This window comes from Falco naumanni, chromosome 5 (genome assembly GCF_017639655.2).
Source record: "Falco naumanni isolate bFalNau1 chromosome 5, bFalNau1.pat, whole genome shotgun sequence".
Lineage (NCBI taxonomy): Eukaryota > Metazoa > Chordata > Aves > Falconiformes > Falconidae > Falco > Falco naumanni.
In genome coordinates, this window is record NC_054058.1 from 79,554,504 (window position 1) to 79,572,003 (window position 17,500).

Sequence of the window (17,500 nt, forward strand, 5' to 3'; positions counted from 1 at the left end):
ATTAATTACTTAAAGGCTTGTGACTTGTTTCCTCTGTCTGTAACAAAGAAATAACTCCTACGTACCTTGAAACGGCTCTGAATGTGACTAATGCTCAAAGCACTGAAAAGTAAGGTCAAGTTTTGCATGTAATTTTCATTATCAATACCTGACTTTCAAAAGGAACTAGGAATAAAAATAGTGTGTCTCCTTTGATTTTATTTGGTTTTAGTCCAAGTCGTATTGGTCAACATTTCTTGAAAATATGTGTGTGGTTTTTCAAGGCTTCTATAAAATGCAAAAGCTTGCTGAAGGTGCAGGTTACGTATGCTGCCTTCCATTTGTGCCATCAGGAATACGATTTTTGTAGGTAACATGAAAAAAAATACAATTTGTGTGATTCCTGTTATCAGTTAGTTCATCGGAACAATAGATGAGTGTTGGCCTGGAAAGCTTCTTTAAAGATGAATTTTTCATGTGTAATAGAAGAGTGTTGTTAAATATACAAGCCCAGCTTCCACCATTTCTCTATTAAATTGATCTGGGTAAAAAACAGATTTGTTAGTCTTCAAAGAAGTTCTGTCTTCATTTCTGCAGCTATGTTCATCTGGAAATACTGGTATTTCCGCTATCAATGTTTTCACTCTGCACAGTAGCTCTTCTTTTATCACTACATTTACATGTAGTAGTAAAGCAGTTTACAGTTGGTTTTGCCCAAAATGCTATTTAGATCTGTTAAAAAGTTATTTGTTTACTTATCTATAGTTTTATTTAGTGGAACTTGTAAGCTAATCCAAAGAAATTGGGGACAGCCTGCAGTAGAAACATGAGAAACTCTTCAAAACATGAAGCTTCCATGAGGGTCCATCACAAAGCTGACAAATTAGCATGTCCTTCAGAGGCTGTCCAGCCCATTGTGTTTTGCAGGGTTGCTGTACCCAGTCATCTTCATGGCAGAGTTGGGAGTTCAGTTTCTTGGAGGACGCCTTGTAACAAATGGATTGCAGTCATGAGTCATGTTTCCCTTTGTCTCCTCAGTTTTTCATGAGAGGTCTGACCAAGGATTCCTTGGGAGTTTGTGGCCCACTCAAATGAACCACATCATTTACTTGGCATCTTTTCATTGGGTCCCTCTACTGTCCTCTACCCAAGCTGACTTCAGATTCATTGAGAGATTTCTATGAAAAAGAGTCAGTTTGCCTCTTTGCTACATTTTTGTAATATCAGATCAGAAATCTTGACAAATGCGGACACTAAACCCAAGAAATATACCTAATGCACATAATTGGCCATAAAATAGCAGGTTTCTGATAGTCTTCCAACCCAGATAGCACAGTAACACTATACCAGTAAGAAATAAAGTGCAGTCTGGTATATCACTGAAGGCTGTGAAATGTACCAATTTATATTATCTGATTACAATTAGAGAAATCTCTTCGCTTAATATGTTTTGCTAATGTAAAATTCAAGCAGTTTTCAAAATGCTTTGTCTTTTTATCTATGGGAAAGAAGATACATATCAGGTATGATATACACATATGGATCCTCGCATAAAATTCTGCTAAATGCAGTATTACCTATATAAACATGATTTTTTACTCCTGATCTAGACCACCATTTTTTTTTCATGGTTTTCTCCATCATCCTGATAAACAGCTCTATTAGGTTCTCTACTTCAGCTTATACAGTTGAAAGTGATTGTTGAAATAAGGGGGAAAAAATGTGGAGAGAAAAGCTCTTTGAGCGTGTCGCAAAGCAGGTGTCTCCAAATATAAGAGCAACTACACAGTCGGGGAGATTCAGAGCAGATACTACAGAAGGTAGCAGAAATACACCTGGTGGAAGGGAATCTATATTTCAGATTGAGGAACAGAGGACTCCTGTGGCAGCACGAGTCTTACTGCACATCTTACTGGATAGATTCTTTAGCATAGAGCATGAATAAACCAGTGCCCCTTACAAAGTCAAGTTGATTTTCACTCTGTTTAGATCAGATTTTTTACTTGTGTGTTTGAAAATACTCAAGCTGGGGAAGGTAGAGGGAAGTAAAGGTAAGAGGAGTAACAAGTATGCAACACTGTCATCATTTGCTGTAAATTAAAGTAGTAAGCATGTGTTAGGAAAATTCTTGCAGGGTTAAAAGGTTAAAGGTAATGATTCATCATATCTGTGTGACATGTGGTCATCGAATAGCATCACTGAAGCAAAATTGTTACAAGAAGGCAAGTTCGGATCGTGCACAAACAGAGGAAATTCTTACTGACTTGAGGGAATTAAACACTGACTCGACTGAATTTTACTGGGCTCATGCACCCTAGAATTGTAAAAACTTGTTTCTCCTACCCTTAGGAACAGATAGACTTAGAATAAAATGTTATTGCATAGAGATGTGGTGTTTCCAATAGTACCAAACTTCTAGGGGTCACAAAGTGGGACAAGTAGCATTAACCATCTGAAAGTTTGGTATCTACCCAAAGTGAGTCTACACTCAATAGAGACCGGCACATCCAAAGAGCCATTAGTCCCATCCTAAAATAGATGCCTCAGCTAGATCAGGCAGACTTTCTCAGATTTGCTTATTCTGTCGACTATAGAAGGAGTCCAGTGATAGCTGAGATTAAATCCCTTCCCACAACTGTCTGATTCTGAGTGGAAACCTGGTTTGTCTTTTCCACTTGTATTGTAGAGTATAACCATCAGAATTTCTATACTTAAAATTAATTCGTTGTTTTGCAAAAAGATTATCAGAGTTTTTGGTAATGGTGGGTTCTTTTACTTTCAGACTCTTAATTAGTCAATATTTTAAGACTAATTTATGCTGTGATGAATTGTGTGGTATTCGGTATAATATCAGCTGAAGTAATTTCTTCTAAAAGTAAACGTCAGCAGACTTTTTTCCTCTAAGAGTTACATTTATACAAAGTCTTTCAGCATAGATTCAAGTCATAGAAATATTAGGAAAGTTTTTCTTCTTAAGATTTCTCCATGATTTATTTTATTAATAATAATATTATTTTTGCTGATTTACAGAAGACTGGAATGTCCTACAGACGTCTCACAAAGCAGTATTTATATGCCAGCTTGCTGTAACACACAGAAAAAACATGTGAACTTTGCTAGACAAGCGAGTGGCTGCTTTTTCATGGGTGGCAAACTTGGCCAGCTGACAGCTGTTTGATCGTGTCCTGGTTAGCTCAAGCGATGGTTTCACAGTGTCTGCTGCAGCAGCTCAGCACATATCTTGGGCTTTTCCATGGGACTTTCCCCTCTTGCATGTACAACATACATACTTGCTATGTCTTTCCCACTCGCACATACCCCTGAGAGCAGGTGTGTAGGTGGGTGTTCCTGCATATTTAGGCACTTCATCTCAGTGTGTAGCAAACAGAAAATAAAGCCATGGCCAAAAGAGCACCTACAAAGTGCATTTTTAGAGTTTAGTGGACAAGCTAATAATCTTATGACAAGGTTTCTCAACCTTTAGTTTTTGGTTAGGCATGACTGAGAAAACGTTTCTCTCTGCAGAGACTGGGCGACTGAGGTGGCAGCCCTTGCTCCATACCCCAGTATGCCCCTGGCATTTTTATTCCTGTATAAATCAGACATCTTAAAAGACTAGCCAAGCAAGAAAGGTTTTCTTATACTGATGTATTGCGCAAATATTTTTCTAGGCTAAGTGTCTTTATTGTGTAAAACATTTACTGCTTTCAGATACTTATTTTGCTGTCTGTTTTAATCATATCTTTTGAAACCGTCTCAATAGATTTTTCTATTCGTAACATTATGACACTTGATAAGATGATTGATTATGAAGTATTGAAAGCCCTGCCATGTGATCATTTATTTTTAAATACACATTTTTACTAGCCAATGCTTAAATTTCTTGCAGGAATACCTAAGAGATGCGAAACATAAAGCTTGAGTCTGATCGAATCTGATGCCTCTGGAAATAGAGCGCCACAGTACTGTGGTCTTAAAATAACAGATTCTGACTGAAACTGGAACTTTGCAGTGATAAATATTACGTAAAAAATTATGGTCCATCTTTGGTACAAAATAAAAAAGATGTACAGCTGTGGTGCAGGCGAACTAAAATGTGTTTGATGATGATATCTTTCTTTCCCTGTGCAGGTGCCTGTGTCAGTGGCCATGATGACTCCCCAGGTGATCACCCCTCAGCAAATGCAGCAGATTCTCCAGCAGCAAGTGTTGTCTCCGCAGCAGCTTCAAGCACTTCTCCAGCAGCAGCAAGCAGTTATGTTGCAGCAGGTAATGTGGGTTACCTGCTTTGGACCATTAGCGCAGGGCATTCACACAAATGTCAGCCGGATTTTATGGGTCTTATTTTGTAATATTTCACTGCTTTTTACACCAGAAAGAGTGAAAATAAGTGTTACACTTCTCAGTCTTTAAAGTTCTCGTTTTAATTGCAGAAGTGTGAAATTTCGATTTTGAAACACTAAATATTATATTAAAAACAGCAGCAGCAGCAGTGGCAGATGCATTACAAATACCAAACAAATTGATATTTAAATTTTCAAGTGCTTAGGCACATTTTAATTGTCGACTTGCCAAAGGAAGTGCAAATAGAGTTGTAGGTAATTGTTGCTTTAAAATTCATAACACTGTATTGCTCCCTTTAGTCACATAAATGGCATGCGGTTATGAAATTTGAACTTAACAGCTTGTTTCGCCATGGGAAAAAGTTTTTTTGTTTTGGTTTGGTTTTGTTTTTTCACAACCACAAAATTTGTCCCAGATTAAGGCTGAAAAGAAGGAGGTTGCTGTTTGCGTAGCACAAAATCTGGCAGTTAAGTGAAGAACCCATGAACTTGTTATTCATACAGTAAAGATAGTGTCAGTGATCAATACCTCAGTGTAACGCAGCGTGGATTTTTGGGTGCGTGCTTAATTGTCATACAGAAAATGATGTGTCTGTTTCTCATAGTCATAGCTCAATCACTGTATGTTTAAACACTCTAATATCCAGTACCGTAATCATTATAGGCAATTCACCTTCAGTTGTGAACCCAGCATCCCGCTAAACAGATTGACACATTAATTACTTTTTTCCCCTAAGAAAAAGACAGTTTAGTTTGGCCTTAGTGACTTATAGCTTTCTTGCAAGTGGATGAGTACAGCTTCTGATTTGTTATATAGGACATGTGAGGAACTTAGGTATAGTTATTTGAGGAGTTAATTTGGCTCTTGCATTCCCTTTAGAATACAGATTTTCTATACCCTTCTGTTTAGGATATTTTGGAATCTGCATTGGAAAATTTCAGAACCGCCTTGGAAAAAAATGTATGTAGATCTGCCTCTTCAAATCACCTTTTTTTGTTATGAGGTGATTCTTAATGGCTACGCTACCATATGCCAATCTAGAAGAGTTTAGGAGATTTATAATACTTGAAACTTTTGCCTTTATTTATTAAAGTCAAAATGGTTTATTCAGCAACAACTACAAGAGTTTTACAAGAAACAGCAAGAGCAGTTACATCTTCAGCTTTTGCAGCAGCAGCAACAGCAGCAGCAACAGCAACAACAGCAGCAGCAACAACAGCAACAACAGCAGCAGCAGCAACAGCAGCAGCAGCAGCAGCAGCAGCAGCAACAGCAGCAGCAGCAGCATCCAGGAAAGCAAGCAAAAGAGGTAGGAGCTAAGACCCTTGCTGATGCACGCTAGTCTGAGCTGTCAGAAGCCTGGAAAAGACAAGACTAGTTTAGATCTTTTCCTGTAGCCAGGATGCAGCTATCAAAGATTTGTTCTTATGTTTTTACCGGGCTTAATAGCAGCACCGGTATAATTCTCCTGCTCCCCTTCCTGAGACATAGGATTTGAGCGGTCTAGTGCTGCTGTCGTCTAATGTTCGCTAATGAATCTGAGTGTGCAAAGAACAAGCCGTGTGGTGGACACCGTCCTGATTATCTTGTATTCACAGGCAATCTGTGTTGGGGAAGGAGCCTTACTTTTCTCAGTGGCACAGCTCAGAGAGCATGCAAATTTAGTCCATGGCTGAAAAAGAGCGATTGAGCACAGATTTCAAAGTCACAGGCCCCTGATTAATGAACTGCTACTGAAGGTTTGAAGTGGCGAGTAGAAAGTTACAGTTTGATGTGCTCATAAATCAACCTGACAAGCGGGTTTCTCAGGCCTAGCTTGCACTTGTCAGCAAACTGCATCAAATATAAACATAATACAAACAAAACACGTTGAAGTAGTTAAATTGATCAGCAGGTATCCCAGACATTGTCTTCAAGCTGCCCATTATGCAAACGTCGAGGAAGCAGTTGTGACCTCCTGAGGCTTTGTTTCTGTTTGGATTTGTGAATAGAATTTCAGACAGCCATCAACTACGGAATAGAAATTGCTCCCGTATTTCTCCGGAGGCTCTGGGCAATCCACATGACTTGCTCCATTATGCAGTCTGTTTTCCAGTGAGCGCATCAGAAGTTTCTCTTTTCCCCAAACTAGAAAGGAAAGGTCTTCCACAGCAGCTTGTCTTTCTGTGAAGTGTGACTGCCTTCTCGTACCCTCCAGAGTCTTTGCAGACTCCAGTTTGCCTTGAAATGCCTCACAAAATTGGAACTTATACTTTTGCTCCATAATAGAGCACTTCATTGCCTTGAATGCAATGCTGCTTTTAATATATTCCAACAAGAAAAGAGAGCTAACAGGCCAGTGAAATGAAGGCTACATCCCAGTTTACTAATAGATCACTGGAGACCACGTTCATGGGCCACTGCAGACCAAACTTAGTCAATTGGAAAAACAAGAGCGCCTTTGAATCACAGGCTGCTGTAAAGAGTTACACTTTTAGCATAGATAAATTTGTTATCATCTGCCATGAGCTGGGCTTCTTTTTTTGTTGTTGTTTTTGGGGGGTTTTGTTTGTTTGAAACAGCTGTTATATACTTTCCCGTGACCCTTTTCTTTAGTGTGTCGTTAAGTGTATCTTGCCATTTTCCCTAACACCTAATAGCTTGAATGAATATAATAGAAAATTTCAAATGCTTTCACTGCCTGAATGTTCTACAAATAGCATTATTATTTAATAACTGAGATTAAAGGGAAAGAAGTTGATTTTACATTTTTGGCTTACTAAACTTGACTACACACTCTGCTTTTTGCTGCATTGGCTTTTTTTTTTATTTTGCCCTTTCTCTTTGTAGCAGCAGCAGCAGCAGCAGCAGTTGGCAGCCCAGCAGCTTGTCTTCCAGCAGCAGCTCCTCCAGATGCAACAACTTCAGCAGCAGCAACATCTGCTGAACCTTCAGCGTCAGGGACTCATTTCCATCCCACCTGGCCAGTCTGCTCTTCCTGTCCAGTCTCTGCCACAAGGTATTTGCGTAATATATGATTGGAGTAGTTTCTTATTCACAAATATTTTTTAACTGTTCCATTTGCATCTGAATTTCAGCAGTTTCCTGACACTTCAACGTAATTTATTGTTAGAACGTTATTACTCATATTACCAAACTTTCTTGAGGCTGATAAATTTTAAAGTATACTTTTATGGAAAAAAACAGCTTTTGAGTGTTTTTTCTTAGATATAATATACATGTTTATTAGCCTTATGTGCTGAAAACAATTTCTAATAACAACACAATTCAAGCATCATTGCTTTTCTCTGAAGAATTACTGAAATCTGATTTAGTGGAAATGTTGTCATTTTATTTAATGTAAAAGAACAGATGTAAAATATATCAGACAGTGATGCTAAAGGCATTCCAACACTCCTTTTTTTTATTTATTTCTAAAGAAAGAAAGTGTTTGGCATTGAAAAGCACTTTGAATCTTCAGTTTATCACATGAATTTAAGGACAAACCTTAGGATTAATTTTCTTTGCTATTCCTCTGTATTAAGTGTGTTACATATGACACACGTTTTGAAGGTGGTGATTCCAATAGTAATGAATTATGAGTGACAAATAACAGTAAAGACATTTGGGGGCAAAAAATTCCCTTTGTCACTTTGATAAAGATTCCTCAATGCTGAAAATAAGCTCAGACTCTTATTACTTGGCACAAATACCTTCATGGTTGAAAAAAAAATAGGGCACACACTTTTGAAAAGTAAATAAACATGGGGGTAAATGCTGATTACATTTTAAGATAAGGCCAAAGACTTCCCGTCTTAAGGACTCTGCCTGTAAACTCTAAGGTGTGTTTCTGTTTGTGTTACCGTAGAGAGGTGAGCTAAGTGTCTGTCATAAAAGTTACAGAACACTCTGATCTCTAATGCTCCAGTCCTGCAATAAGCATTGTTCAGGCTGTGTTCATGACAGGTGACATTGCTTTTAATTGGTCTTTATGCATGTATCTGGTTCTCCACCAGCTAACTATTATGAAATCAAAGCTTCAGAAATCAGATAAGCAAAAACAGAGTACACAGTATATAGACAACAGTGTAGACCAAAAAATAAGAAAAAAAAGAAAAAAGGCATGAGAAAGACTTGCCCACTAAAAACCTTAGGCCCTGGAAAGCAGAGATTCCAAATAAATGATAAATGTGTATGTTCCATGCATTGTATTGTGTGGAAAACCTATGACAAGAGTGTATCTAAAGTCATAAAAATAATAATAATAAAAAAGTGTCAAGTAAGCTATCACACTAAATATTTTTAATTGAGAAAAGCAGTGGGGAGGCAAGCTGATTCATTAATTTGGACACATGAGACTGGTAATGCTGGTTTCCTTTTGTACAAAGTCACATTGGACCAGAATGGAAAAAAGCAATAGAAACAACCTCCCTCCGAACAGCTTTACTTTCTGCAATCTCCTCTTGTGCCATCTGTTGCAAGAGGAATTCCTCAGGTTTTCTCTCACATTAAGCGATCCCCACAGATTTCCCTCAGCACTCCTACCCAATTGCATTGATATTCATTAGTTTAATGCAACACTCACTCATCCACTCCTAGTAGAACATACAAAAAATAATACCTTTTAAAATACTTTTTTAGGAGAACTGTTAAATCGTTCTTGTTACAAACTTTCTTTTACTCAAACAATTAAGCGTAACTGAAGTCATGACAAAAGAGATTCATAATAAAGAAATAAATACAAAATATTACAATTAAAATGTATCTGGATTGTTCTTTTTTAAGTAAATTAATATCTTGTTTGCTTCTGCCTTGATATTTTTAAAGTATAATCAAGTCTAGTCAAGTATTTGATTCTTCCATTTTTCTCTCCTAATATCTACTGTGTGTGTAGGGTTCCTTTAGATACAGAGATTAATTTATAGGACCTCAATTTTTCATAGCCCTGATGTAGGTGTGCAAACTTGGAACATAAGACAGCTTCTCCTGGAAAACCTCTCTGCATCTCCAGAAAGGCCACTCACTCTCTGCCGGATGAGGTAAAGTTAGAGTGATGAGGGTAAGAAGAAAAGTCTTTCCAGCAAGATGCTGAAACAAAGACGGAACTAAATGCAGAGTTGTGACTGGCTCAGAGTTCTTGCTGTTGGCTTCTCTTACAGCACGTTGTGTCTCTCACAGGAAGGTACAGCACCCAGTCCAGTTCATAATACTGTAATGAAGACTAATAGGCTTCAGATCTGTTGACACTTTCTTGTAAATCTTAAATTTACACATCCAAATGCATCAAAGTACATCCAATATTTACAAATCCAAGTAGTGCTTCCTAGATACAACATAGATGTCCCTGCATTGTCGTTTGCATAAAAGTAAGAGGATCACACTTCCTTTTTCTCATGAAATTTAGCAAATTTTATGACAGACATTTTCTGTGGCAATATTAGGTTAAACCTTCAGAATTTATTTAAGGTAGTACACTCTGGGTGTAGTAAAAGGATGTTTTTCTCCTGCTGCTGTGATGCAAGATGCATAATATGGTTATATAGAAGGATTTACATATGTGTAACACAAATATTTTTATATGTGTCCATTTAGATTACTGAGTTACATGGATGGCTGGAACAGTAAGAGGAACACAGGGAGACTCATTTTTATAAGTTCTGGTCATAAAGAGTCTGTAAACCACAAATAATTAGTGACAAAGAGAGCATGGGTTTTGCATTTGTTCGTATGAAAAGATAACTTCTAAGTACAGCTGTGAGGTTTGTGTATATAAACACTATGTGCTTCAAATATAGTTTCTGCCTTTAAAAAACAGGAATGTTTACCATGTTTTCTTGATGGTCAGGTATAGCAAATAAGGTAGAAGAGGTGTTTTAGCAATTTATTTTATGACAAGATCTTCACTGTGCCATATCCAAAGCCAGTGGCTTGCTGTGAGTTTCTTTCCATGTAATGTTGCGTTGATGCTAGGGTACGCTGATAACAGACAAAGCACTGTAAATGACAACAGTAAAAAAAAATCCCCAAACCCACAAAAAACAAACAACCCAACCCCAAACCCCTAAGTTTTGATCAGGCCATGTAGGAAAATGAAAAGCAGATGCGTAGATGGGTTTTGTAAGTGGTAGTTTTATTAGGTATTTATTCAAACATAAAAATAGAGTAGATTGTGGTGAAGAGACTTACAAAACTAACCTCAAGATCCTGAAATTCTTGGTGTTAGTAAACTGGATAGTGAATCAGTACTCACCCTTTTTTGTTATAGTCCCTAATTTTTACCCCACTGTGGATCCCCTTCCTGGTTCTTTCTCCTTCAATGTAGTGTAGAGAGGGTATTTTGAGGGTTATCACAACCTATGAAACTTTAAAACTTACCCTACTTGTACATCCAGACTAAAATCTGTCAGCCATTTTACAGGTCTCTTGTAAAATGGGAGTTGGACTTTTCTAGACACAGAAACTACAAAATTGCCATAATTCACAATTAATTACAAATCCGCTTATTAACTTTACACTTTTTAAGTGCCTGCCCTTAATCCTTTTATCCTAAAAGGCAGCCTTTCAGAGTGTTCTGAAGAAGTGATAAAATTAACCAGCCTGAGCCCAGAGAGAAATTTCTTTCTGATTTTAAAAAAATACGGGTGAGCTAGGCAGCCTGGAGACACAGCTCCATCCATAGCTTCACGCAGAGAAAGGGGCTGCCCAGCAGTTGGCCAGAGGGGCAGGAGACCCCTGCCCATGGGAAGGGACGCTGCTGCAGCTGTTCCCAGCCTTCCTTCGTTGGCCCAGCTTGTGGAGTGGCTCTTACTCAGCTCCCCCAAGGTCCAAAGTTTGATGACCTCTGATGAAAATTTTCTCACTGCAAGACACAGCGATATGTTTGCCCTCTGATTATCCAAACATATGGGGTTTATGTTTAGATTTTTTTTCATTACAAAATTAGTTTATGTTATTCAACAGCAAGAGGAAGGGAAGACTTTGAAGTAAATAAAATATTGTGTGTATCATGCCACCTAAATGAATACATTACTTTTCATTTTGACTTCTGATTACATTTGTGGGTAACCATTATTTACTAGGCTAAAGTGGGTTATTTGCAGTGTTGCAATATAAAAAAGTTATATTGCAGTTCATGACAATACCTCATGAACATGGCAGTAATTACTTACCTTCATTAAACAATTACAACTAGTATTAACATCACTCCTATTACCCATCTCTCTAATGCAGTAAATTAGAGCCCGGCTTCTTTGCTTGCTTCCTTAAAACCTAGCTTTTCTCTGTGCAAAGATGATATGAACTCCAGTTTTAAGACATACATTCCAACTAATTCTTTTCCACTGAGTTTGCCAGTGGGTGTTGGTATCAAAGGCAGAGAATCGGGACACAGTACTCTAGTCGAAAATTTAGCTCTTTTTATAATTAAGAAAAAAAAATTAATACCTTCCAACCGACTTGTTTCCATACTAGCTCCAGAAATTATTTCTGTAAATCACTACTAGTCTATTTTTTAATAGCTTTGTGAGACAGCTATTCAGAAGTATTAAGGAACTTACTGTGGTTTTTCATATTTTTTTGTTGAGTCTGTTTTACTAGTCTGAGTTCTTGTGTCTTCAAAGTAAAACATCATCTAATAAAGGGATTTGCCAAACAGTGAAAAACAATCTTTGTGTTTTTCTAATGTATCTTGTTTAACAAACAAAACTGTCCTCAATGAAAAGTTTTAATTGATAGATACATTTTAATCCTAATCCTATTTTGAAGGGCAATATATTTGAGCTTTCTCATAAAGTAAAAAGAGAAAAAAAATAATTCAGACAACATGAGCATTTTGGATGTTATGCATTCTGGCAGATCTAGACACTGTGAGCCTGTCTTACCTAATTTCACTTGTTGAGATCAGATACAGAAGGCAGAAATAGATTTTAAGATACCACTGGCCTAAACCATGGCAGGCTGAAAAACCTGGATATGAAACCAGATCTTTCACAAGAAGTGTTCAGGGCTGCTCATTCTCTTCTGCATTTAATTCAGTGTTCTTCAAAAGAGAGATGTCAGACTTAGACTGGCGGTGACAGAAGGTGTATATATTTCTGATAGAATCTTCATCTTTCAAAATCTGAATTTCCTATCTTAACTGTATGTTCAGTGGCAAGATAAAAGGATTCTCACAGCTCTTCTCTTGCTTGTGTTTTGGGAGTCTTTACTTCAGGCAGAAGCATATTGTAATGCAAGTTTCCATGACTTCATGCAAAGCGCTCAACTTGAGCCAGACAGTCCTAACACATACGTATGAGTCCATTCTACGAGACATTGCTGTTTATGGCCAAGAGTGAATCCTGTAAACTACAAGTTTCCAGGCTACAAATGGAGTAAAGAGCAAATTTCAGCTCTATCTGCAAAGATCTGGTGGCTAGACTCCAAAATAGTGCTGTGCATATAGCAGAGAAGTTCGAGAAGCTCTTTAAATTTTGTATGGCTGCCTACCACCCCAGGAGACTGGTGAGACAGGGTCTCCTTTCTCCTAAACAAACTTTTTTTTTGTTTTGTTTTCCACAGTAGGGCTGGACAAAAACAAATAGTGGAGGGGTTTGATGGTCTACACTACATATAATGTCATCTGTGTAGAGGGAATTGTAAATGGGCCAGTTTTGTTAGCTTTCTAATTGTCTGATGCCACTGAATGATACTGGAAGGCTTCAGTAGTCACCAGTATCTACCTCTGCACTGTAGTGGTTTTGTTGTTCCAAACAGTTGCTTTGGGTTTGCCTCTTTAAGCCACGGTTTTAAAACAGAACAATTTTTGTTAATATTAAATGGGATTAATTAATATGTGGGTGTCATTAATTAAAGTCAGATGCATTCTGCTCAAATGCTAAACCTATTATAATCTTATTGATTTCATTTTCGTCTTCTGATTTTTCTCCCTCCGTTCTTCTTCCCCCACTCTCTGCTCTTGTTAAGTGTTTAAAGAGAATATCAATGTTTGTATCCTTAGTGTAACATGTTTTTCTATTTCCCATTACATGTTTGATTAAGAGGAATTATAAGACCTGAGTTAACTGTGGATGCATTGAGTTATGTTTCCATGTCAAGAAATTGATTAAGCAGATAACAAAAATCTTGTCTGGAAGTATATTTAGGGTTGTTTTATTTTACTTTTCAAGAAGTAGTTGCAAGTTATTTGTAGCTTTCACTCTTTAATCCTTGAGCAACGTTTTCAGAAGGTGTATAATATTATTAAAATTAGTGATTTTTAATTGACTGGTTATAACACAAGAGAAGACAGACAGATTACCTGGATTCTGACAGAAGAAAAATGAATTTATGTTTTACTACATGTTGATTATGCTGGAAAAACAGCATCAGCTTTATTGTTGGCATTAATCCATTAATAACACTGAGCTCATTATATGAAACTCTTTATTTTGCTATATTAGTGGGGCTCTCTTTCATTTTATAGCTGGCTTAAGTCCTGCTGAGATTCAGCAGTTATGGAAAGAAGTGACTGGAGTTCACAGTATGGAAGACAATGGCATTAAACATGGAGGGCTAGACCTCACTACTAACAATTCCTCCTCTACTACCTCCTCCACCACTTCCAAAGCATCACCACCAATAACTCATCATTCCATAGTGAATGGACAGTCTTCAGTTCTAAATGCAAGGCGAGACAGGTAATTCTGATGAGATTTCAACTATGCTTATCATTTGACGTAAAGCTATTGTTTAACATCATGTCACATTACTTCCAGTCACAAAATAACACTTAATAAAGGTTACTGAAGAGATCATGGAGACCTGATTTTTCAGAATTATTGATCAATGGGGCATGATTTTCAATAACGATATCTAATTTTGCAGACGCAACGACAGTTACCTGCCTGTGGTTTTATAACACAGGAACTTAGGGTAGTTTTGGTAAAAATTAGGAAAAAAAAATCAGAAAAAAAAAATTAGAATAGTGTGCAGGTTTAGAGGAATAAACGCAGATTTGTGGGCATTTTTGTAGGCACGTAATTTCATATCTGAATTACACATCTGGCAGTCAGGCCCTTACCGTTGAATCACACCACTGGTTTCATTGAAAATGTACATCTGTCTTAGTGCCGAGGCTGTAATTCAATGCAAAGATTCTATGTAAATAGTGCGCTAAAAATTGGTATATTATAGCAGTTCCCATATTGTTTGTCTCTTGTGAAGAAAACCACTGAATACTACTTCATATATGCACGAGAGTAATGCAGTTACAAATTCATACAAATTTTTAGTGGTGTTAGGATAACACAGTGGAATTCAACCATATGGATAAAGTTAAAATAATTTTTCAGACACACTGACAGATATTCTTTACTGTTCCTTATTTTCAAGTAATGGATTAAATGTGTACAAGAGTACATGGTGTCTGTAGCACTCCTTAGTAAATATATTAGTGTAGTCAGATGTAGATGATCTCAATATAAGATGAAATTTTATTTGTATCTACATAACCTAAATTGTAAATAATTGTATTTTCAAATAAATATTCCACTAAATTATTTTGATATTTATAATAGGAGACTGTAATTCAAGTCTGTCTGGTTCTCATGTGACTGTGAGAACGTTTTTATATTGTTATTTTGTATTATTTAAAAACTGGTACTTCTCTGAATACCTTTATAATTTTAGTTAGTGTTACTTTTGTGATTATATCTCAGAGAGTGGTTCTTTGGTGCAGGGTGTGTCACTGACACCCACCTCCATGGGGCAATCCCCTGAATTTCTTTCGTAACTATGTGAATGAATCTATTGAGGAGTCAGGGAGACGCTGAATACAGCTGAATTTTTTTATGAAGCCAAGTAGCTAATGGAAGCAACACTTGTGAACAAAAATATTAATTAATGAAAGAAAGATTTGCTTTTCTTTATATACATTTAAGCAGAATTCAAATATTCAAATATTTTGTAGTAACATTCACAATATTCATAAATTCTGACTGTCCGTCCTCAATATTTCTTCTTGGAATTGATCACTTCAGAGCATATTTTTTATTTATAGGTAAATGTTACACCAAGGTCATATGGCAGAATTAGCATATGGTATTATACAGTCATCTTATTTTTTCATCCTTTATTAACAGTCATCTTTGGCTCTATTTCTTCTCTAATTGGAACATCATCTAGCCTTGGCAGTTGAACTATTCAATAGAACGATTAAATTTTTCTGACTGCTCTGAGCTAAATTGACCTGTTTTGACCTGTTTGTCACTGATCGTAACCTGACAGGCGCTAGCAGCCTCCAACGATTATGGCTTTTGAGATGAATCTGATGCCTTATTCTTTTGCTACAGCTCGTCACATGAGGAGACTGGGGCCTCCCATACTCTCTATGGTCATGGAGTTTGCAAATGGCCTGGCTGTGAAAGCGTTTGTGAAGATTTTGGACAATTTTTAAAGTACGTGGATTTTTATTCATTGGTACAGTGTCGTTTAAGGTGAGGGAAAGACAAAGATGGTAAACAAAGTTTTACTGTAAATTATGTCAGAGATTTTTTTGTGTATTCCAAGCAACTGGATAATCAAGGCTATCTGCAGAGGGTCAAATTGTTATCCTTTCTTTCATGTTGAACACTTTTGCAGGCCTTTCAATAGCACAGTGTTTAATCCTCTTATTTAGCCTTTACTGAAATGGAGCCTCAGAAAATTTGAAGAGATGCTTGAGATTGTATATTGGAGAGAAGGGGTATGAAAAAGCTCATTTTACATTCTCCAGGAAAGCAGGGATCCATCATACATAAGGGTTAAATTCTGACAGTTTATGTATAGTGGGAATTAATATGTATAGTGTAAATAAAAAAACACAAAGGAATAAGTGTGACCATTTAACTCTTGCTTGCTAATTTATTTTTGCTTTTATTCTTGTATATGCACAAGATACACAGAAAAAACCCACTGTGAACAGGTGGGTTTGCACCTTTCAAGACTGAACAGTGATGTCAGAAGTTTTCACTTTCAGCATTTGGTTTTGCTGGCTATTGTTTAAATCAGAGCATTTAGAAAATAAGCGACACAGCTTTTGCTTTTCGTATGCAGCTTCAAACTGAAATGGGTTTCTGCATGTTTTTCTCTCTCTCTCTTTTTTTTTTTTTTTTTTTTTTTTTTTTTTAAAGTAAGTTCTAGTATTTCTGTGTTTGTTTGAATTTTCAGCCACAGCACTGATTTTCTACCTATGTACGTTATGGACTGGTCTTTGTTAGAAGAGACGTACTCATTTTGGCATGCAATAGATCTTAATGGAAAGCTACAGATAGGCTTATATAGATGAGTAACTTCAGGGGCTGAGACTCTTATGTTGTCATGGTGCAGCTAACAGGGTGAATGAACTGTTTCATGCTTCATCAACAATTAAGTTAATTAGCTCATTTGAAATGGCACTGCTTTGTTGCCAGGATGTTGGCAGAAACATCAAAAAGATGTGTTTACAAATGGTAGACTACAGGGTATATAACAGAAGTACCTTAACAGCAGACCATATATATTCAATGTCACAATAACTTTTTAAATAGAATTATAGCAATACTTTTCATAAAGTATTTGCAATGCTTTCTCCATCTTTCATGCTGTCTTTCACTTTTAAATTAAGTAACTTACACTGACTTGCAAAACTTAGGTAAGGTATCACTTCTGATAAATTTTTGGTTTTAAGTACATTAAGTGAAAGGTCAAAATAATTACATTATTGGATAAAACACTATAGGATTTAAAAGAACCTGATTTACATAAGTTTGTATTTAAAGAAAAAGGAAAGATCCCAAATTCAACAGTGTTCTAAGTATTATTAATACTAAGAATATAAATTCATTTAACTTCAGCATTCTCCATTTCAAGAAAAAACTACATTTTCTAAATACATCTATCCATCTAGGCTATAGTGATGCTAATTCTGTGGGCAGACTTCGCACATCCATTATGTCAGGTCTGTTGTTATAATCCATGATCACTAAAACCATTTTGATTAAAGTGGTGTAGTGCTAGGTTTACAGATGATCTTGCTTTCCTGAACCAAATAACCCTGGAAAATGTGAAAGCAACATATAACATCTTGATAATTCTAGTGCAGAGTCAGTCAGCATTTACAGCAGCGTCATGGCTTTTGTCCTATACACCAGCAAAAAATGCCCAAGAATATTTTACTATTTCTTCTTTTCATTCAATTCTG

At 36.7% G+C, this 17,500-nt stretch overlaps 1 protein-coding gene across 1 annotated transcript in view; it reads left to right on the plus strand.

The window, feature by feature from the left end:
* Positions 1–17,500, plus strand: part of FOXP2 (forkhead box P2) — a 445,577-nt gene that overhangs the window by 374,784 nt on the left and 53,293 nt on the right. The window contains exons 6-11 of the mRNA XM_040596053.1: positions 4,111–4,248; positions 5,233–5,283; positions 5,435–5,632; positions 7,153–7,321; positions 13,766–13,979; positions 15,633–15,737. Coding sequence (XP_040451987.1) covers positions 4,111–4,248; positions 5,233–5,283; positions 5,435–5,632; positions 7,153–7,321; positions 13,766–13,979; positions 15,633–15,737 — 875 coding nt within the window. The remainder of the gene's footprint in view (positions 1–4,110; positions 4,249–5,232; positions 5,284–5,434; positions 5,633–7,152; positions 7,322–13,765; positions 13,980–15,632; positions 15,738–17,500) is intronic.